This window comes from Lissotriton helveticus, chromosome 5_1 (genome assembly GCF_964261635.1).
Source record: "Lissotriton helveticus chromosome 5_1, aLisHel1.1, whole genome shotgun sequence".
Classification (NCBI taxonomy): Eukaryota; Metazoa; Chordata; class Amphibia; order Caudata; family Salamandridae; genus Lissotriton; species Lissotriton helveticus.
This window is the reverse complement of record NC_136065.1, coordinates 2,056,445,702-2,056,469,493: the sequence shown is the minus strand read 5'-3', so window position 1 is coordinate 2,056,469,493 and position 23,792 is coordinate 2,056,445,702. Positions and strand designations below refer to the sequence as shown.

At 48.3% G+C, this 23,792-nt stretch overlaps 1 protein-coding gene and 1 long non-coding RNA gene across 4 annotated transcripts in view; one reads left to right on the top strand and one right to left on the bottom strand.

The window, feature by feature from the left end:
* Positions 1-23,792, bottom strand: part of LOC144756284 (uncharacterized) — a 540,171-nt gene that overhangs the window by 268,339 nt on the left and 248,040 nt on the right. The window lies entirely within an intron of this gene.
* Positions 1-23,792, top strand: part of LOC144756283 (uncharacterized) — a 362,112-nt gene that overhangs the window by 121,813 nt on the left and 216,507 nt on the right. Inside the window, exons 8-9 of the mRNA XM_078645944.1 lie at positions 7,267-7,325; positions 19,328-19,423. Coding sequence (XP_078502070.1) covers positions 7,267-7,325; positions 19,328-19,423 — 155 coding nt within the window. The remainder of the gene's footprint in view (positions 1-7,266; positions 7,326-19,327; positions 19,424-23,792) is intronic.

Below are 23,792 nucleotides of genomic sequence, written 5' to 3'. Positions count from 1 at the left end.
GATAGTTTAGAAGGGAACGACGCCTGCGACCACAGGATCCAAACCCCGTCGAAGACACCAACGCATCCACTTAAACCAAAGCGAGCAATAACGCTTCGAGGTACTGTCTGCCCAGGCCTTGGACAAGAGGACCTCAGCCCACCCCGAAAAGCCTGGGAGTGACCAACGTCCCCGGAAAGCCGCCATGCCATGAGGCGGAGAGAGTCTTGGAGAATCAGCTGATGGTACTTGTGGTAAATAGTTATATGTAATTTCCCTCTCTACCACTGCATCAGAATGTCCTGTGACATCATGGAATGTTAAGTGCCTGACTCTAGCTAGAGAGTCAGTTGGTCATCTCAGGTTGAGGAGCTGGAAGCTCTCTCCTGGTGGGGTTTTCTACTTATATCTATTATCCTGTAACCTGCCACCTTACTACCTGTCAATAAAGAAGGAACTATTACTACACCTGGACTACACATCATTGTTTGTGTACCACAGTTTGGCGACGTTTCTTGGACTAACCTACGCTACAAAGAAAGAAGATAGAAATTCACCTATAAAGAAACCAAGGACTGTTCTACATTCAAGTAAGTCGATTTCCATGAGATCAAAGTAACGCCCAGTAAACCCCACCAGTGTCCTTTCAACTTGGGACGGCCTGCACCCTGGGCGTCTGTGTTGTGAGAGAAATAACTGCCGTTTCTTTGTCATCTGAACACTAATTGTTTCCAGCTACAAGAGCCACTGTTTCAGCAGGCCTGATCACCCTGTTGTGCCTTTCGGCGTTCTTGTTTGCATTGACAATTCGCCTTTATTACAACCACTGTGTTTTGTGAATTTTTACACAGTGTGGGCATTTATTTTCAGCACTATTTGTGTTGGCTCTTATGGTGCTGCCCTGGCGCTGGCAGTACACTCTCTCAAGCACAGCAACCTGTGAAGTCTGTGAAGTATCGTTTTTTTTACATCTATGTGGACAGTGTTTTACTTTGCCCTGAGGGTTACTTCACCTATTCAGAGTGTCGTGGGGCCTTGGCCGTTCTCATAGTTAAAAGTATCAGTGGCCCCTCCATTTCTGTTTTGCCGGCATCTTTCAATTTGGGAAAAGTGCACAGTGCGCACGTACAACTTTAAGGCTGTGTATGACGTCTCTCCGTCACTGTTGTGCCGGCATCTTTAAATTTAGAAATGCGCACGGAGCGCTCGCATCACTGTTGAGCTGACATGTTTAAATTTTCGAAATGTGCACGAGCTGCGCACTTCTTACCTCTTCAGAGCGGCAACCGTCTTGACTCTATGACGTCTGTCTTCGCGTGTACTGCTTCTGCTGCCTTGACGAGTTTTAGTGCAGCAGCGTGCCTTAAGCCACTCGGTGAGCGCCAAGCGGAGCGTCATGCTGTCGTACCGCCCTCGTGGATTTACATGTCAGTCTGCGGCAGCTTCGAGCACTATTATTCTCACACAGGCGACAGCAGTTTTGGTTCTATGAAGCTACAACCTTCAAACTACGTGGTCGTTTTCCATTATGGACGTTTATCGCTCTGCCTTCTATGTAGTTCAACTGTCCTTTGCAGAATCTGTGCAGAGTCTGTGGATGTTTTTAACTTTTGACGAACTCCTCTTCTGGACTGTCGGAGTCACTGTGCAGGTCTCACACATCACTCAGTTTCTCCTCCTCTCAAATGCTGGCACAGGGGCAGTCGACTTCACGTATACTCATATTCTATATTATTGTGTTGTCTTACAAAATATACCCCTTTATTGGGCAAGTTATTTGGTTATGTCTAATTGATGCCCTTTTATGTACTAAGAGTTATTAACCTAAAGTGTACCTTTATTTAGGGGAGGGCGTGGGGCTAGTCAATGTCTTAATTTTGAAACTAGGGAGATGTTGTACCTTTTTGGTGAATCCTGTATATCAATATATATATAGGTGATGTTTGGTCCCACAGGGTGTGATTCCTGTGTCTCACCCTGCTTTGCCAGATTGAGTGTTTGTGTCTAATTAGTACCCCATCCATGTACGTAGGGTTAGTACTTATGGTGTACCCTTACTTAGGGGAGGTTGAGGGGTTATGGTGCCAGTCAGTACCTACATTTTGTTTCCTAGGGTCTTGTTGTCACTCTTTGGAGAAGTTACGTTGCGCACTTTCACGTGGTGTACCCTTTTATTAGGGGAGGTAGTCTGCATGTAACTAGTTTGTTAGAAAGTTTCAAAGATTAGTATCTTTGTGTACCCTTTTTTGGGGAAGGTGGTGTGCGTTGTCAGCGCCGCCATTTAGTGATGTTATCTTGAACAATTCCTACATTGTTCAATGGTGTACCCTTTTGTTAGGGGAGCTTATCTGTGTTGGTCTAATTTGCATCACTCTGTGTGGGTAGTTGAGGTGCGTTGTCAGCGCTACCTTTTGGTGTAGTTGTGCCACTTTGGTGTGGCTACTGTCTACTTTGTTCCAGGGGTGTTAAGTTCCTCTGGTGTTCCCTTTCCTGGGAAGTTTTTTTTGTTCCACGGTTTTAAGGTTGCCTTTCTATGTGTACCCTTTATGGGGAGGTTGTCAGTGCATATCATGCAATAGTCTCTTTTGCAAGGCATTCCTTTTCTGTGTAGGTTGCTATGTTCTTTTCATTGTGCTTATTTCCATCTGCACTGATTTTGTCATTAAGTTGTTACACTCTGCTTGATTTGCTAGGATCGCTACCTTGTTTATTAAGGACGGTGGATGGGCATGTTATGTAATTTGCATTTAATTCATCTGTGCATCTTATGTTTATCTTTCTACATGCCTCTTTTTATTGTTCTTTGTTTCTGCTTTCATGCTTGAATTTCCTGCTTTTCAAATTGTCTCTTTTACTAGCTCTGAGGTCTACAGTCTCCTCTGAATCCTTCTGCTCCGTCTTGACTTCTTTCTTGCTGTTGTTTGTTAACGGAAGAGGATGTGTGGTAAATAGTTCTATGTATTTTCCCTCTCTACCACTGCATCAGAATGTCCTGTGACATCATGGAATGTTAAGTGCCTGACTCTAGCTAGAGAGTCAGTTGGTCATCTCAGGCTGAGGAGCTGGAAGCTCTCTCCTGGTGGGGTTTTCTACTTGTATCTTATTATCCTGTAACCTGCCACCTATCTACCTGTCAATAAAGAGGGATCTACTACTACACCTGGACTACGCATAATTGTTTGTGTACCACAGTACTCCCCGCTCGGATTCAGAAGAAGATGAGGAAAGTGGGGGAGTAGGATTGGAAAATCCCAAGAAAGTTCCAGAAGAACTGGAAACCACACTTGAGACCTCCAACACGAGGTCACCATCACGACGGTCGCCGCTTGTCGGCGAATCTAGGCCCCCGCGCACACAATCATTGGGAACGGCGGGAACACAAACCCCTGTTCCAGCTCCCAATCCTGGAGGAAGGCGTCTGTTGCCTCCGCTAACAGATCTGGCCTCCAACTGAAGAACCGTGGGACCTGATGATCCAGATGTGATGCAAACAGATCCATCGATAAGGGACCCCACATGTTGGCCAGCCACTGGAACACCAGCCTGTCCAGCCTCCATTGACTCGTGTCCCGCAGATGGCGGGAGTGCCAATCTGCCACCTGGTTGGCCTGACCTGACCATCGCTAGATGCGCTAGTGCACGAGAACGTGTACCTCCCAGGTGACTGACATACCGAACCTCTGAGACATTGTCCAACTTGAGTAGAACACACGACTTGACTCGGTCCCTGGTCCAGCACCGAACGGCAAAGGACCCCGTCAGGAGCTCCAAACAATTGATGTGAAGAGCTTGCTCGTCTAATGACCACGCGCTGCCTGTGGAGAAATCTCCACAACGGGCGCCCCAGCCCGCTCTGCTGGTGTCGAATTCTATGACCAGGTCGGGGACCGACCCGAAAATCTCCCGGCCGTTACAGGCCTCCATGTGTGTTAACCACCAGGCCATCTCCTCCCTGACTTCCGCCGATAGGGGCACTGATTCATCATAGGAGAGACCCCGTTGGATATGATGGGCCTTCAGATGCTGCATTGCCCTGTAATGCAGGGGACCTGGGAAGATTGCTTGAATGGAAGACGAGAGAAGCCCCACTGGCCGGGCAATATGCCTGAGAGAAGTATGGGTCTTGGAAATGGTTTGCCGCAACTTGTGACAAATCTTCGCCATCCTGCGAGACGGCAGACTCAAATTGGCTTGCACCGAATCTTTGACAAACCCCACAAAGACCAGCGACTGGGTCGGAAAAAGGACGGACTTCTGACCGTTGATAACAAAGCCCAGGTCCTGAAGAAGAGTGACCGTCTGTTGCAGATGAGTGGTCAACATCGATGGGCACTGAGCCATGAGCAACATATCGTCGAGATAGACAATCAGGCGGATTCCCTGCCCCCGCAGGAACTCCACCACCGGATGCGGAACCTTGGTTAAACACCAGGGAGCTGAGGCGAGTCCGAAAGGAAGGGCGGTAAACTCTAAGACACTACCAATACGCAGAAGCGCGGCAGGTATCACACTTACCATTGTTATTGCCACCGGTGTTGTTCTTAAAACCTCCACGGCCCCTGAAGAGCAGTCCACGGGTCGGGTAGAAGTCTGTGTAGGAAGCTGAGGAGTTATACTGGCCTCGACCGGAGCCTTGTCCCTTGTTAGGGTGCTGTTGTTGGTGAGCTCCACGGCCGGGCGAGCGGCCCCTTCCACACCCGGCCCCCTGGGAAAAACGACTCTGGAAGACCCGTTTAATACTGGACTGTGCCTTGTCCAGAAACGTGAATGTTGATACAAATTTACCTAGCTCCTTAACAAAGGGGTCACCAAAGAGGCCCCCCTTCGCCACGGCTCCTGCCTCTGCTGAAGCCAAATCACCAAGCTTTGGGTCCAGCTTGATCAGGAGGGAGCGATGGCGCTCCGTGGAAATTGCGCAATTCACATTCCCTACGAAGACGACCACCCGCTGGGCCCAATTAGACAACACCTCCGGAGATATAATGGAACCCGTCACCTTGGCCTCTTTGGCCATATTCAATATCTTCGTAAGAGGCCCGATGACATCCAGCAACTTGTCCTGACAGGACCACCAGGACCGATCTATCCTTTTCCTCGGGGCTTTCATAAACTTGGACAAAAACGTGGCATCTTGGAGTCTAACTCCGGGGTGAGCGCAACCTTGTGTTCCAAGGTAGGTCTGGGACAATCGGCCCTCAAACAGCCCTGCGACTCTTTTTCGAGTGGCTTGTGGAGGCGGCCGGCCACAAACTTCGCCACCTTGTCCCCCGGCGCCCAGGTCGCGGATGAACGATCTCATCCGGGTCCAGCATACAAGAAGCATCCTGGGGCAACGGCGCGGAAGAACTGACCGGTCTCCACGACCGTGAGGACTCGTCATCGTAATCTGTGTTCCCTGGTGAGTCTCCATCCGGGACAGGCGAGGGGGGGGGGAGATTCCAAGGGCACAACGGACGATGATGGCGCAGGGGGAGCCGAGGACCCTCTTGCTAGGAAAGTCGTCGAAGGGAAGGCACTCGTGCACCTCCTCTTCCTCATAAGAGCCTTCCATGCTGCTATGTCCAGAAACAGCTAGGAAATATATATATATATATATATATATATATATATATATATATATATATATATATATATATATATATATTATATATATTATATATAGATGTATGCAAAGATATATATATAGAAACGCCCGTGCAAAACTAGGGCGATATGGGCAGACCAGAGGACTGTACAAAATGTGGGCGGGCACAAGGCAGCAATAGAGGCGACACGCACCTCCGACACGCAGCCCTCACGTGTCTGAAAAACACCTCACGGCGGCAATGCGGTAAACTGCAATACGGACCCCCGCCGGGGAGTGCACATAAATGCGGGAAATACCGACCCCGAGCCGGGGCATTCAAGTGTGGCAGCGGGGCAAGGCTCTCAGGGACCGTACTCCTGTAGCGCTGCTCGCAGAGTGAAGCGAGCACGCCGTTGGTGCAACGAGGCGTGGGGATCTCTCTAGCGTGCCTACGAGGCACAATACAACTGAGGTGGCAGCCGTGTAAGAAGTGAGAACGCTTCCACGGCCGCAGGGAATCTAGACAAAAAAGAAAGGAAACACCAGAAAGCACAAAGGCACCTGAACACAGGCCGACAACGTGGCAATTAATTACCAACCGCGAACAAGCCGCATGAACACAGTCAAAGCGCACAGCAAGATGAAGAGAATAGAAAAACATAACTTAACTGGCTGTGCAGCAGCAAAGAAAGAGGAGGAGCAGTGGAGATGGAGTGTCTACCTAAGCTTCATGGACACTGTAGAAGGACTCCTGATGGACTGCGCCCCCTGGACTCATGGCCTCTATAGTTCTTGGCTGAAGTTGGAAGCGTTTTTCCTGTGTTGGAACTGTTCTTTTCCTGGATTTTGGAAAGAAACTTGTCATTTGGTACTTTTCTGGCTGCTGTGGTTTTTTGATTATAATAAAAGCGAAGAAGGAAAAGCATAATCTGAGCCTTCGGTCCTGAAATAGAATCTAATGACTAAGATAACTGCAGTGACTACAAAGGGCACTTTTCTAACTTTATCCAATACTTACAACAAGCTCATTCACATTCCCAAAGTGTGGGGTCTAAGACGAAGCAGCCACTTCACATTAGCCGGCACTGGCTCCTTATATCCATGCCAGTTGTTCCCCACACTCTTTATGAGCACGGTCCAATATTCATCAAACCACAATCCACTTACTATCTTTCTATCAAAAACCTTCATTCATTTTTTAATCTCCTACTCTCCTCTCCAAACCACACCACACCACGCTTCCACGTAGAATAACTTGGAACATTCCCATCCTTTCAGAGATGCCCTTAAAACCAGGCTAATCCAGTGATAATTTCTCCTACTCTGCTGTGCAGTTATGCTGTTTTCTGTCTTCTTTCTTTATTGAGGTCAGTGTCAAGAGGCCACTGTTGCACCTACACATTAAATGAGCAGTCTCAACACCACAGGGGGACTTATAAGTAGCAAACAGCAGTGGCCTTTTAGTTTTTTGGATTATATTGTCAACATCCCACTAAAAAGCAGCTTATAAACCACAGAGTATATTCAAGATGTCATTGAGTGTTAAAAGTTTTTTAAACCATCAGAGGGGCACAATTTAGAAGGCATCTGAAACAGTTGCTTCCAGTCCCAACAAAAGGTGGTGCAAGTTTGGCAATCATCAAATGTAAGAGCAGTATGATGTGGCTGTGGGTTGCTTGGAAAAGGCCCTAAAGTATTCTGTTCCTCTTTATTTAATGCAGTTTTAGCTGTGCAGAGGAAGACGTGGAGGTTAAAGGACATACCATTATCACTGGAAAAGGTGAGCACTTCATTACTGCAATGATATACAATCTGCCAGGGTTTCACATACATTGCATCCAAGTTTAAGTCTTTTTCAAAACCACAGGGTCCACTCTCAAGGACACCAAGAAGGGATCTCAACAAGCTCTTATAGAATTGCAGGATCTTGGGCTCCATCTTCACTGACACAAAGATAAGATCTCACAGTCCTGCTGATTAAATGTCCTGGCACAGCATTCAGATCTTGATGAGAAGTACCAGACCTACAACTAAATTAGTCTCACACTCACTGATCAGGCAGGGATCTTCCAGAAAATCTGCTTCATTGGGCCCACATGCATGGATACCAGGTTTAGAACCCTAGACTGCACCCTCCTGGGCCCCACACTTGCTAACACCAAGAGATCTCACAGAGACACAAATTCATGGGCCCTATGGTCACTAACATCAGGCTACATACACTCTTGCAGTAGTACAAACACATGAACATCACATGGATCTTTCTCCAGCGCTCACATTTGCTTCATCCTTCATAGCCCCAAGCTGACCCATCTAGTACTAAAGTATCATGAGCCTCTCATTCACTGATAGCAAAGTGAACCCTCCAGTACTAAAGCATCAAGAGCCTCTCAATCACTGCCCCCAAAGCTGAACCATCCAGTACTAAAGTATTATGAGCGTCTCACTCACGGTCCCCACTGCTGAGCTCTCCAGTACTAAAGTATCACCACCCTCCCACTCACTGAAAACAAACTGAACCCTCCAATACTACAGTATCAAGAGCCTCTCACTCACTGAAAGCAGAGGAACCCTCCAGTACTAACATATCACAAGCCTCTCACACACTGAAAGCAAACAGAACCCTACAGTACTAAGGTATAACAAGGCTCCCAGTCACTGAAAGCAAACTGAACCCTACAGTACTAACTTATCACGAGTCTCTCACACTGACAGCAAACTGAACTCTACAGTCCCTCACTCATTCACCCTAAGAAGAGCTCTTCAGGACTAAAGTATAGCCAGCTTCACATTCATTGTCCCCATAGCTGAGCACTCCAGTACTAATGCGATTCAGAAAAGGGGGTGGTGATGAACAGAGTGTCTGAATTAAGCAGACCACTCTTACCCAGTCCAAAGATCAGGGCTTGATCCATCACCGTTATTTAGCTCACTGCCCCATCCCAGCTCAGAACCTGGCTATATGCAAATTAGTCTGTCCCTGGCCCAGTGCATCATGGGAACAGGGCAGACCAAACTACCAAGCCAATTCTTCACCAGAAAGGAGACAAGCTTCCGGGGACCGGTTTCTGGCATTTCAGCCGTCGTCGGCCCGGCTTGCTTGAATCCTGATGGAGCAGTGAGCAAGGGACTCATGTCTGAGTATACCCTGCCACACCTATAGTGGCCAAAAACGATTCAGAAAAGGGGGTGGTGATGAACAGAGTGTCTGAATTAAGCAGACCACTCTTACCCAGTCCAAAGATCAGGGCTTGATCCATCACCGTTATTTAGCTCACTGCCCCATCCCAGCTCAGAACCTGGCTATATGCAAATTAGTCTGTCCCTGGCCCAGTGCATCATGGGAACAGGGCAGACCAAACTACCAAGCCAATTCTTCACCAGAAAGGAGACAAGCTTCCGGGGACCGGTTTCTGGCATTTCAGCCGTCGTCGGCCCGGCTTGCTTGAATCCTGATGGAGCAGTGAGCAAGGGACTCATGTCTGAGTATACCCTGCCACACCTATAGTGGCCAAAAACGATTGTAAATAATTTTGTCCACCCTAAGCGTGGAAGGGTATACTCAGATGTGAGTCCCTTGCTCATTGCACCATCAGGATTCAAGCAAGCCGGGCCGAAGACGGCTGAAATGCCAGAAACCGGTCCCCGGAAGCTTGTTTCCTTCCCAGTGTAAGAATTGGCTTTTGTAGTCTGGTCTGCCCTGTTCCCATGATGCACTGGGCCAGGGACAGACTAATTTGCATACAGCCAGGTTCTGAAACTGGGATGGTGCAATGAGCTAAAAAACGGTGTTGGATCTAGCCCTGATCTCTTGACTGGGTGAGAGTATTCTGCTTAATTCAGAGACTCTGTCCATCACCACCACTTGTTGTAAATAATTTTCTCCAGTACTAATGCATCATGAGCTTCTCTCTCACTGTCCTCAAAGCTGAGCTGTCCAGTACTGAAGCGTCATGAGCCTCTCACTCGCTGAAATCAAACTGAGCGCTCCAGAAGGATAAGTTACCTACCTGTAATCCTAGTTCTCGTCCAGGGGTATCCTCATTAAAGTCATAAGCACTGAATACTTCCGGCCATGTGCGGGACCCCGGAAACAATATAAAAATATATATGGAAAAACCTATATATCTCGCTCCACATATATGGATGTACATATAATATTTTTTCCCATATCAATGCAGCCCCAAAACTGGCACCGTGCCTTTAAGGCAGCCATGATCCCAGGCTTCCCATCATGCCTCAGGGGTGACAGTTAGGTCAGTTGTTCTTTGCATAACCCTGAAGTCAGGGCTCAACCATAAGTCATAGACTCACCACTCTCATTTACCTGGGGAGGCGGGTGGGTTGCTTGTGACTTTGATGAGGATACCCCTGGAAGAGAACTAGGATTACAGGTAAGTAACTCATCCTTCTCTTCCAGGGGATGCTCATCAATAGTCATAAGCACTGAATAGAATAGCAAGCCCATCAACCACCTGCAGGTAAATGAGAAGTACATGACCCAACCAAAAAACACTCATAACAGCCAATAACTGATTCCACAAGGAGGCCTGGCCTACCTGGGTATCTGCTCTAGTGTCAGAATCAAGACAGTAATGTCTGGTAAATGTATGGACGGACCTCCAGGTCGCCGCCTTACAGATCTCAGACATGGGCACATTATGGAGAAAAGCCGCAGTCGCAGCTCTACCCCTGGTGGAATGCGCCTTGGGAGAAAACCCGAGAGTCTTTTGCGCCAACTGGTAAGCAAACTTGATACAGGAAACGATCCACCTCGAAATAGAACGTTTCGAGGCTGCGTGACCTGTTCTGATCGACCCATAGTTAACAAATAGTTGATCAGGCTGCCGAATAGACTTGGACCTATCCAGATAGAATTTTAAAACCCTTTTCAGGTCCAAAGAATGCAACGCCCTCTCAGCTGGAGTAGAGGGATTGGGAAAGAAAGTGTGCAGAGAGATGGTATGATTGACATGGAAATCTGACACCACTTTCGGAAGAAAGGATGGATGTGTCCTTAGTGCCACTCTATTCAAATGAAACACAGTATATGGTTCCCTGGAACAGAGAGCTTGGATCTCGCTCACCCTACGAGCTGACGTGATCGCCACCAAGAAAGCAGCTTTCCAGGAAAGGTGCTGCAAAGTAGCGTTTATGAATGGGTTCAAAAGGAGGACCCATTAACTTTTTTTTTTTTAAATAAATTATTTTTATTGTTGCATCAAAAAGCATCATTGTTGCCATATATCAACTGTCGGCAGGGCGTCAACATTCGGCCTCTGTCCGTAGGTGTCGCAACTTTTATGCCATCAGTATCAAAGTAAAGTGCAAATAAACAACATAAACACAATAAAACATCCCCCAAAGCAGCAGCATAATCCCCCTACCCCCCTCCACCCCCTCAGACCCATCCTATCTTCCCCTCGCAAGGCCTCCTCACACTCTCGTACATGGTCTAGCCATTCAGTCTTCGTGTGGTTCTTGTGCATAAGTCGGGCAAATCCACTGCGTCAGACAACCCTCTCGTCCTACAACATTGCCCATTAACGGGTTCACTCCAGACCATGGTATTGTCTCCATTTTGCCCATACTCTCCGGAACTTCTTAGGGCACCCTCTAGCTTTGTACGTTACTCTCTCTGCGGCCATATACAAGTCCAAACCCCTCCTCCATTCCTCTATATCTGGTGGTTCGACTGCACCCCAGTATTTTGCAACATCCCTCTTTGCCACTACCAATGCAAGGACCAAGAAGATTATCAGAGGGCGTGCCAAGTCCACCTCAGTCGTCATACCTAATAGTGCCAGCCTAGGGTCGCGTGTTAGAGCCACTCCCAGAACCTCGCTCAGTTCCGCGAATATGTGATCCCAGTATGTTTGAATAGCGTCACACGCCCATATCGTGTGGAAAAAATCACCACTCTGGTGGCGACACCTAAGGCACGCCGAATCTGGTATTCTTCCCATTTTAAACAGCCGCACTCTATCAAAATAGGTTCTGTGGAGCACGTTCATCTGGATTAGGCGTAACCTCGATTTAATCGCCACCTCACGTGGGTGCATGAGGACCAACTCCCAGTCCAGGTCCTCCAAACCCCCCACATCAGCCTCCCACTTACTCCGTAGTCCCTGCAGGTCGCCCAACATGGTGTTAGTGAGTGTTTTATAGGTGAGGGATACCGCCCGTCCCAGTATCTGCTCCTGAAGCAACCTACCCTCTAGTGGAGCGTATTCTGGAATGTCTGAGAGTGTAATGTTTTGCGCCCTCCATGCATGTCTCAGCTGTGCGTATTTGTAAAACTGAGTGTTGTGGAGACCAAAGTCAGTCTTAAGCATCTGGAAGGACTTCAATTCCCCTCGCGCAATCACATCCCCAATTGTTGAGATGCCTATATCGTCCCATCTTCCGAAGCCACGCAATTTACTGAGTTCCCCCAGCCATTTACAGTGCCATAACGGCGTCTGCCGGGTGGGCCTCTTGTCCCATCCCATGCGCACCGTGGCCTTTTTCCATGCTGTCAATGTGATCATTGTGGCCGGTAGAAGCGACTGTCCCAACGGCCCTCCATATAGATAATAGAATAGGTTTTTGGTGGATAACTTAGCCCTCTCTAGCGCGTATGTGGGGTGGTCCGCTGCCGCATGCAGCCACTCATTAATCGGTGTAAGGTGTTCCGCCCAGTAATACGCCTCCAGGTTAGGAAGGGAGATCCCCCCACTATATTGGTGGCGCTGCAGCGTTGTAAGTGCCACCCTCGGCTGTTTCCCCAGCCACAGGAAGGCCCTAAGGTCCGCATGGATTTTATTCATCGTTTTTGCTGGCAGTGGGTAATATTCGTTCTGTAGCGCGTACAGGAACTTTGGTAGGATCACCATTTTATAGAGCGCCGCTCGTCCCAGTAGGGTGAGTGGGAGCTGGCGCCACCTGCTCATCTCCGTCGAGGCGCAGTCTATAACTCGCGCAATATTCTTACGGTAGGAGAGTCCCCTGTTTAGGGCGATGAATACTCCCAGATATTGAAAGCCGTCCTTGGTATGTATGAGTTGTCCCGGTAGGCACTCCCCCCGCTCCCGACCATGTGGGTCGTAGAGGACTGATTTATGCCAGTTCACGGTATGGCCTGCCCTGGCGCCGTAACCCTCTAGCTCCCTGAACAATTCCGGGATCGTAGTGTCTGGCTCAGTTACAAACAATAGCACGTCGTCGGCGTATAGGGATATTTTCTCCTGTGCCGAGTCCACACCATCCCGCGAGAGAGGACCCATTAACTTTGATAGCACCAGGTTCAGCTCCCAGGGAGGAGAAGGAGGACGCACTGGAGGGTACACTTTTTTCAACCCTTGCAGGAAGTCTTTTACAGCTGGTAACTGGAAAAAAGAAGGTTGTGCCGGTGACCGCCTATAAGCTGTTATAGCAGCCAAATGCACCTTGATAGAATTACACTTTAAACCTGCCTTAGCCAGATATAATAAATAGGGAAGAACTGCTTCTTCCTGTCTCTTAACAGGATTCTGCCCATTTTGCATACACCACATATAAAAACGCTTCCATTTGCAAGCATAAGAATGTCTTGTGGAAGGACGTCTCGCCTCTTTCAGGATGGACATACAGTCCTGCAGCAGTCCTAGATGGCCGTATTGTATGTCCTCAGGAGCCATGCTGCCAAGCTCAGTGACGGAAGGTTGGGATGATGAATCCTCCCGTCCATCTTGGATAACAGGTCCGGCCTGCATGGGAGCCTCTTGTGAGGAGTCACTGACAGGTGAAGCAGGTCTGTGTCCCACCATTGCCTCGGCCAGTCGGGGGCAATGAGTATCATCGTTGTGCACGAGTGTGTCAGCTTGCTCACCACCTTCGGGATCAGCAGAAGGGGTGGAAAGGCGTACTCAAATTCCCCTGACCAGTCTATCAAAAGAGCATTCCCTTTCGATTCTGGCTGGTAAAACCTTGAGGCAAAGTCTCGGCATTTGGTGTTTTTGTCGTCCGCGAACAGATCTATGGTGAGAAGACCCCAAGACTGGAAAATGTCTTACTACTGCGTCGTTGAGAACCCAGTCTTCCCTGTCTTCGAAATGCCAGCTTAGAGCGTCCGCCCTCACATTCTGCTCTCCTAGGAGGTGGACTGCCATGACGGACAACTTGTGAGCCAGAAGCCAATGCCAGATGCGTTGGGCTCCTAATGACAAAGTCCTTGGGCGCGTTCCCCCCTGCTTGTTCAAGTAGTACATTGTGGTGGTGTTGTCCGTCTGTACCAGTATTGAAGCTTCCTGAAGCGAGGGAAGGAACGCTTTGAGGGCTAGGTGGACCGCTCTCAACTCCACCATGTTGATGTGGTAGGTACTTTCTTTGGCCGACCACAGACCCTGCATTTTGAAGCTGGCCCATGTGAGCTCCCCAGCCTTGCAGAGAGGCATCCGTGATCAATGTCTGTGCAGGAGGAGGTTGATGGAACAGAACTCCCACCTGCATATTCTGTTTCTTTGTCCACCACGGGATGGAAGCTCGAGCTGCTTCTGACAGAGTGATCTGGTCGTCCCAGCGAGCTGACTGTTGGTCCCATTCGTCCTCCAGATCCTGCTGAAGAGGACGCATCCAATGCCTGGCATTCGGGACCAGAAAAATGCATGATGCCATCGACCCTAGCAGGGAGGCAATTCTCTGCACTTTCTGAGCCTTGTCGCGAAGGACTAGTTGACATTTCTGAGTTATAGAACACTGTCTCTCCTCCAAAGGAAACATTTTTCCTACCTCGGAGTCTAGCAGAGCTCCTAGGAAGTGAATCTTCTGGGTGGGCTGAGAGACTGACTTGTTGAAGTTGACGTGTAGTCCCAGCCGCTAGCAGAGCTCGATGCAGGTCTGGAATTGACTTCTTACACTGTCTGGGGACGGACCTTTCACCAGCCAATCGTCCAGGTATGGGTAAACTAAAAAAAACCTGCGGCGTAGTGCTGCCGCTACGACTGCCACACACTTCGAGTACACCCGGGGAGTCGATTTCAACCCAAACGGAAGGACTTTGAACTGGTAGTGGGATGCCCCCACCCGGAACCGAAGAAATCTCCTGTGATTGAGGTGTATCAGGACATGAAAGTATGCATCCTGCAGGTCCAGCGAACACATCCAATCTCCCCTCCTGAGATGTGGATATATTTGGTGAAGTGCCAGCATGCAAAATTTTTCTTTTTTGACATGCATGTTGAGTGTTCTCAAGTCCAGAATGGGTCTGTATTCTGCTTTTTGGCCCTTTTTTCTGACCAGAAAATACCGTGAATACACTCCTTCTCCCCTTTGAGACATTGGCACCCTCTCGATGGCTGACTTTTTCGAGGAGTGTAGCTATTTCTTTCTTTAAAAGGTGTAGCTGATGATTTTATGTCGGCATTGGAGGAACTGTTGGAGGCAACCGATGGAAACGAAGACAGTATCCATTCTGAAGTGTAGTCAACACCCATCGGTCTTTCGTAATGGCTTGCCACTCTGCCATGTGATGCGCGATGCTTCCCCCCACTGGAGTGGTCCACGGCGCTGGGGGAAGGAAAAACTCATTGTTTGGACTGGGCCTTGTTGGAATTGTTGCCCTGGCGCTGATTCCCTCCTCCTCTGGTATTGCACTTGCCTCTGAACTGAGACTTTTGTTGTCCCTGCTGGTCTTGACTCTTCTGCCAGTGAGGGGTTTGAACCCGCTGTTTAGAAGAGCCCTTGTTGTAGGAGCGGTATTTCTTTCTGAACTCCTTCTTTTTCTCAAGCCCTACGGCCTTGAGGGTGTCCAACTCAGCTTTCATGCGCTGCATTTCTTCATCAGCGCTTGCCCCAAACAAAGATGTCCCTGAAAAAGGTAAGTTCAGGATCCGAGCTTGGGCCTCTGGTTTCAAAGCTGTGAGGCACAACCAGGAGGATCTCCGTGCAGATATCCCATGCACATAGCCATTCGCTGCAGGGTAGCCCCATCCGCTGCGGCGCTAATGACCTGATTGGAGACTTGGCTGCCTTCCAAGAGTATCTCCTCAAAGTCTTTATGGTCTTCCTGCGGGAGTTTTTCCACAAACCGCTGCAGGGAATCCCACAGGGACCTATCATAACGTTCCAACAGGGCTTCCACTTTGGAGACCTTGAGGAATGAGGCTGACGTATTACAGACTCGTCTCCCCCATGAATCCTGCGATTTGCTCTCCTTGTCCGGTAGTACTGTGGAGGAGGAGGCTACTGCGCCTGACTTCTTCGACGCTGCGCTGATAACCGAGTCTGGGGGCGGATCAGCCCTGAGGAACAGTGGATCCTCATCTGGCGAGCGGTATTTCTTAAGAATCCTCGCCGGCGCAGCCTTTATCGTCGCTGGAGTGAGGAATACCTCCATCACTGGCTCTATAATCCCAGGCACCAAAGGCAACAGGGGCTTGGGTGCAGACCTGTGATGCAGGGTTTCGAAGATCACTGAGGTCTTAACCTGGGGAGCTCTCAAGGTCACTCCCAGTTTCAGAGCCCCTCTGCCCTGAATGTCCTGGAAAATGAAGATGTCATCAATTGGTGATATCCTCGATGGAGGAGAATCCATTAACGTAGGGGAGTAATCCCTGTGGGAGCGGGTAGGAGAAGTAGATGTGGTTGGAGATCTTCTTTCCCTCCTCCTGCTCCTAGATCTGGTTCTGCGTCTGCTGGACCGCACCCTGGAGTGTGATCGATCTCTGGGCCGCACCTGGGAGCGTGATCTTTCTCTGGGCCTAGAAACCGCCCTGTATTCTTTCATCCTGGCAGCTGTTTCTTTGTCTGGAGCCCAGTGATGAAGAGGCCTACACCATCTCGGAGACAGCCTGATGGGAGGCGTCTTCTGTACATTGTCTCTCACTGGCGAATGCTGTGGAGGTGTTACATCCCTTTGCCCCTGCTGCGAACGTGCAGGAGAACGCAGTGATCTCTCACTGCCGGATAAAGGGAAACATCCTTTACAACGCAACTTTTACAACGCACTACCATTACGACGCAACTTTTACAACGCAAGTTATTACAACGCATTGCGCTGGAGGGCGCTCTAGGATAGGGAATAGTTTAATTACTATCCAACACCTTCCCTACTATCCACGGGGACTGGAGTTGGAATAGTAAATTAAACTATTCACTATCCAGCGCCCCCCAACGCAAGTCGTTGTAACGACTTGCGTTGTAAAACCTGCGTCGTAATGGCATGCGTTGTAAAAGCATGCGTTGTAGTGACATACATCCCCGGATGAATATATGACCACATCAGGAGAATGATGTTGAGAAGAGGAGGAGCCTGACGAGTTAGATGAAAGGCCCACGGGAGGCGTAGGGGATCTAGTGCGACTCCGAGAACCACGATACTCCGATCTCTTCCTTTTAGCAGGATGGCTCACTGGAGAGCGCTCCGCTCTAGCTAGTCCCTCCACAACAGATTCTCCTTCCGCAGCTGAAGCCGACCTTGGAGACCTCTGCGACCGAGGCTCATGTGGAGACGGAGTTGGCAAACTCGACGTCTTGGACTGCTGTGACACTGCTGGCTGAGACTGCTGTAGGAGAGACTCGCCTTGACACATGCCTCGACGTCGAACGCCGATGTGGTGATGTCGACATAGGCCTTCTCGACGTCGAGCGCCTATCTCTGGACGCCGAAGGAGGGTGCCTCGACGTCGATCGATGATGATTGAACTCCGACGGAGGATGCCTCGACGTCGAACGCCGCTGGCTGGGCGACGACGGAGGGCGCCTCGACGTCTATGACTGGACGTCGACGGGGGATGACTCGACGTCGAACGCCGGTGACTGGACGTCGACGGAGGAAGCCCCGACGACGGCAGCTGTCTCGACGTCGAACTCCTATGCTCAGACGGAGATCTCTCTCTCGACGCTGCACGTCGCCCGGTTGACGGCAGCGGAGGTACCTTGACTCTCGACTCTGAAGTCTTCGTCAGAGGAGGAAGGTGGCTCTTCTTCGACGTCGAAGGCAACTTAGACATCGATCCCGACGCCGAAGGAGAGCAAGTCAGGACTTCTCTCGACGTCGATCGCGTCCTTCGCTTTTTCTGTCTCTTGGGAGACCTACCTCTCTCAGAAAGATCATAAATACGAATTTTCTCTCTGTCTTTGAGGGTTCTGCTTGACAAAGTTTTGCAGTGTTCGCAGTTCTTCACAGAATGTGTCTCAGGGAGACAGAGGATACACACCGGATGAGTGTCAGACCTGGCCTTCTTCTTCCCACAGGAAGGGCAGGGGTCAAAAAGCGAAGGCATTTTGACAAAAATTAACCGTTTCTGAAGCTCAAAAAAGGCAGCACTATCTCTCTAAGGTTAAAAACCGTTGAGTGAAATGAAAAATTTAAGGAAAACACCAAGAATTTTGGACAGAAAGCCAAAAAAGGTGGGAGCTGTTAAACCAGGGTCCTGACAGGAGGAGCCGGAAAGAACAACTGACCTAACTGTCACCCCTGAGGCATGATGGGAAGCCTAGGATCATGGCTGCCTTAAAGGCACGGTGCCAGTTTTTGCTGAAAATGCTTTCATTTTCTATGTTATTCCTTTTCAATGCAGCCTGTGGGTAACAATGTCTATTTATTAGCAATTTTCAGGATTTATGAGTGCTTTTACTCATTAAAACACAAAGTTCAAGGGCTATTTGACCTAATGTGTTTTTGTTTCCTTGCTAATTACAGTGCATGTATGAGTGTTTACATTGTTTAGCCTCAGTTTTGGGGCTGCATTGGTATGGGAAAAAATATTATATGTACATACATATATGTGGAGCGAGATATATATGTTTTTCCATATATATTTTTATATTGTTTCAGGGGACCCGCACATAGGTGGGAAATATTTAGTGCTTATGACTATTGATGAGGATCCCGTGGAAGAGAACTAAGTATTATGAGCCACTCATTTTCTGACATCAAACTGAGCACTCCAGTACTCAAGTACCATGAGCCCCTCTCTCCCTGATCCTAAGCTGAGCCCCTAGCACTAACGTATCATGAGTCCCTCACCCCAAGCAGAGTTCTCATGCACTACTGTCTAAATGACCCCTCTCAAGCTGACATCAAACTTCAGTCTCCACTACAACAGAGCACTGACCTCATGCTGAGCTCTCATGCACTTCATGAATCATGGGAGGCAGACTCACTGACAAAAAGGGAGTTCTAATGCATTAGGGGTCTCACTGACACCAAGATGTGCTCTTTAGTATCTTGGGTTTCATATTCCCTGACACTAATTTTAGCTTTATTAGCATGAGGGGTTTTATACTCATACTTAATGAGCTCTAAAACATGATGGGTCTCATACTCACCAAGGCCAGTTAACCTTTAAAGCACCTTGTATTTCATATTCCCTGACACAAAGTGGAGCTCTATAGCATAATGGGCCTCATATTTACTGACACCAAGTTGCGTTCTCCCATTACTTCAACCTTCATGTATCATTCACTGAAACACTGCACTAACTACTATACCCTCACACCTCGCAGATTAACTGACCTCAAGTTGAGTCCTCCAGCACAGTTTCCATGCTCACGGATACTGAGCTGGGTCCTCCAAGTACAAAAATCTTAGGGCCCTACACTCAATGGCACCAAGTAGATCTCTCTAGAAATAGTGTCATCAGGTCCCACATTCAGTGACATTAAGCTTGGCTCACCTCCACTACATCTACCTCTCACTGACATGCTGAACATTTTCAGTAAGTGCACCAGGAAACCTTCATTACAGCAGGGCCTGTAGTTGTTTGCGTTGTGTTCCATATTTGAAGTCTGTGATCTCATAAAAGAATTATTCTCTTCTAGAAAAAAAAACCTATATGGAGTTCTACCGGGATTGTGAGGGGTGCCTGCTCATGAGGACTGAAGACCACCATAAGGTGGCTGCTCTGTACTTGATGAGTAAGTCTAACTGCGAACAACTGATTTGTTAGAAGCTGGGGTAGTTGGTACTCGGCAGGGCATGAACTGGTGAACAGGGATTGAATGTCCTCTCTAAGGCTGAATAAGTAGAAATGTAAGATCGAGATCCCCAACTCAACCAATCCTCCTGCTCAAAGGTTTTTCTCTCCGGTCACCTTGGCTGCATACTGCAAACAGGGCTGCTTTGCTATGTATTATTATGAGTTCAAGCTAAAATTACATGATACCAGCACTATGTAGATAGTCAACATGTGTTGGATGAAAATTAGTCTATTAGGCAGTGCAGAAGAGGACCAATCTTAATCAAATGAGACTTAACTCTACCTTAAACAGGTCATGCCAGCCTGTACTGCTAGTCCACGTCCCCTCTGAATGAACACAACTACAAAAACCTTTAAGCTGTTCAGTGTTTCATTAGTGATCTTTAGTCCCTGCACACTGAGAGATCAGGGCTCATTGTTCCGGCATTTCGCTCAACCGTCTCCCATATGAGCTTGTGTCATTGTATGAGTTTATCACATTATAAGCCAGCATCACAATCAAGTGTCCAGGATTGACCTCCCCTCCACGTTTGGGATCACATGCTCTTTAATTTTCTGCAATTGCTGTTAGCTATCTGTGATCAGAGCAACAAAGACCCACACATTGGATCTATTTCCTCCAACCTTAGTGGTAACAATGTGACTGCTCGCTCACACATTCCTCTTCACTCAGTTCCTACATACATTCAAAGGACAGAAGAGTTTTGGGGATGCAAACTAACAGCTGTACGCAGATGACACCCAGATCCATATCAAAATGGTTAAAGGGACTGAAGTTTACACACATGGTCCTAGATGCAAGTAAACATCTGGAGGTCTTAGACATGGATTCACTCAAATTCACAAACACCCAAATCCTACACATCATCTCAGGCACCCGTGCCATCCTTTTGAAGCCGGACTGACATGGGCCTTGCTCTTGTGAATCATCCTTTTGCTTGTGATGTTATTTGTTGTAGACGTTTTATAAGGTTGTATAAATCAGCTAGAAAACTTTCAAACAATGGATCAGTAAGAAAGAATAGCAAGCCAACAGAGGTTCTAAAAAACCAGATCATCTGTGCTTACCTGATGCTTATTATGAACCTAGATCTGACACTCCTTGGTCACTCCCATGCTGACGTTAGACCTATTTGAAAGGCTCCTTTACATTTCTGAACTGACAGCAACAATATTCTTACTGCTTCCTCCTGTTGTCCTTGCTAGCTAGCTGCCTCTCGTATATTGGAGCCGACGGGGGTCCCGCGAGGCACTCCGGGCTGTTGCAGCGCTGCGACGACAGCAGCGCTGATTTTTCTTCATCACTTGGAGAGGTGTTTGGACTTCCCCTGCTTTCTCTGCAGCAGCGGGGGAGCTGGTAATTAGCTGGAATCTAGGCTGGAATCTACGGAGGGTGGAGTGCGCAGACCGAGATACCATCCCCGGCCCCCAAGCCCCTGAGCTGCGGTGGCTGCAGCAAGAGCTTCCAAGGGAAAGAGCGCCGCCCAGTGACCTGACCCAACATAACTTGCTTAGCATTTGGCAGCATTTGGAAGCATTTTGGCAGCAATTGAAAGTGAGCCAGAGCAGCCAGAGCAGCAAAAGAACGCAAAAGAACGCTGGGGTCCTGTAAGTGAACGGTGAGGCACCGGAGTCGGGGGAGATCGTTGGTCTGACCTGCTCTGCGAGGTAAGGCGCGCTGGGCAGGGCTCTTCCCAGCTCGCACTCGCTTTGTTTGTACCACACCCCCCTGCAATCTTTCATCAACCTGCGCGCAGATGTCTTCTGAACTTTTGATGGCATAAAGGAGAGTAAAGGAGTTAGGCTGGCTTCTGCACCATTGTGATTTCGTTACGCATTTACATCTGCTTTGAGGGGAGCTAATCACTGTCTCACTGTCTCACTGCTAAGAAAAATCCCTGTTCAAAAATTTTCTAATTTTCTAATTCCCCTGAGCAAAGTCAGAGGCGCCTTTAAAAAAAAAAAAACACACGTTTGCGATCTGTGACCTACGAATCCTGATGGCGGCAAGAGCAAGGGGCAAACAGCTCAAGCCAGAGCTGGGAAAGGAAGTGAAGCTCCCTACCCCGACTAGCTCTCCATCAACTATAAGGGGGGAGAGAAAAAACAGAAGGAAAAAGCAACAAAAAGAAGCTCTAAAACAAAAAGTAATGGAGCTTAATGATCAAAATAGAAAAAACAAGTATAATGTATTAAGGAAACACATGGAGGAAGATAATGATATTAACGAGGACAATGAACAAGAAGAGGGTGAAGAGGATGAAGAGGCAGAGAGCCTGACTCTGTCGGAGCTGTCAGCGGAATTGAGCTTGCACACTGCCGGCGACAGGGAGGATAAGGGGGAGGAAAATGGGAGAGATAAGGGTAAAAAAACGGACCAGGGGGGGTCCAACGTAAAGGCTGGGGGAACCAAAAACAGGACATTGGATATTCATTTCGCACGAACTCCGGGTGGCGGGGATGGAGAGAAAGACTGCTCCTTAGCTGAGCGTCGGGCCGAGCGACGTCGCTCCATTGAAATCCTCAAAAACAGGCCCCTGACTGAAATTCCTAGCTCCCAAGTGGGTGAGTCTCTCAGTTTCAACGCGGACCAACCGGTTAAGGCCGCTAATACGTCCCCTTCTTTGTGTCCTGAGAGTCGATCTACCCCCAAACAATACCCTCTCTTCTCAAAACCCCTTCTGCAGCAGGGTCAGCAGGGTCAACTTTCAAGCACTCCTTCACGAGGGGAGAGAGATCAAGGGGGTACAAGAGTCACTATAGAACGGGTGTCCTCCAACACGGCAGGGAGAGCAGGCAGCCCCACAACGCAAAAGTCGCCACAGAAGACTCCGGTGCTAAACATCGCAGGGGCAGGAAGGCTGGAAGGAGTAGCAGCGTTGCCTATACCAACGGTTTCCGCCTCGGATGTGGTCCCCCTTCCGTCGCCGTCCACAAGTGCAGACTCCAGTCTAGCCCCAGGCAATAAGCTAACGACGACAGCTCCGAATCAAGCCCTAAGTTTAGAGAAGTCCTTGACCTCCCAGGATGATGTCTTGCTCGTTCTCCCGAGTGCTACAAAAGCAAATAAGATGGAAGATATCTTAGTTACGATTCTCCAGGAACTAAGAGATTTCAAATTATCTCAGGCTCAGGAAATCTCACTTCTACACAGCAGGCTTACGAAGATGGAAGAGTGCCTTGGGAACATTCCTCTGAGGGTCTCTGAAGCCGAAGTTCGAATATCATCCCTAGAGGACTCATTGTCTACAATTCAGAAAAATCTTACGGAGGCCAACAGAGAGAAAACCCATCTAGGTGAAAAGCTTCAGGACCTTGAGAATTACAATAGGAGATCGAATCTACGATTAGTAGGCATACCAGAGGGCCTTGAAGACAAGGATGTAGTTAGCTGGTCAGATTCATTATTAAAAAAAGCGATCCCTGAGCTACAAGGTGACTTGACTATAACAAGGGCGCACAGAGTCCCTGCACATAAACCCAGTAATTTAAAATTCCCCCGTACAATACTCCTCAACTTTGCAGACTTTAGGGTAAAAGAAAAAATCCTAAATACCGCATTTTCTAAAAGAACTTTTAATGCAGAGGGGGTGAATAATTTCAGGATTTTTGGCGATATGTCGGCTGCATCTGCCCACAGACGCAGAGACTTTGTGAAGCTCATAGACCCCTTTAAGAGCAAAGGAGCCCAGGCTATGATAGTGCAGCAATCAAAACTTAAAGTTTTGGTTAAAGGAAAATTCTTTATATTCACGGCCCTACGTGAAGCCCAGACACTACTTGACGGCCTTAGGGGATAATAAATCAAGTTGATGTACTCTGCTGAATCTATCACTAATCACGAATGTACGGTGGATACTTGTTGGAAACAGGAAGCACACAAGGATGCAAAGAGATGGCATCCAAAAGGAAGAGACAACAGAGCAGGACGGAAGTGGGACTCTGGGGTCTCCGTCCACTCAGGGGGGGAGGGAAGGGGGGTGAAGGGGGGTGTCGCATGGGGGAAAAAAAGAGAGTTCAAATGCAATATGTTTTTCCACATTTTATTGACTACGGTATGAAGGTTATTCATCGATCTTTAGCACATGTCACTTTGGTTAATTTTTGGATAACGATAAATTGAAAAGATCCTACAAATATAGGTGCCCATTTTGCTCTGGGAGGAGTCTCAAACGTATTGATTTTTTTTTTTTTTGTGTGTGAATTGTTTAGCTGCTTATTTGCATATCTTGCACAGAAAAGGGTACTCTATTGTATATCTATCGTCATGCCTAGTACAATGAATGGCAAATCTCCTCATACACCAC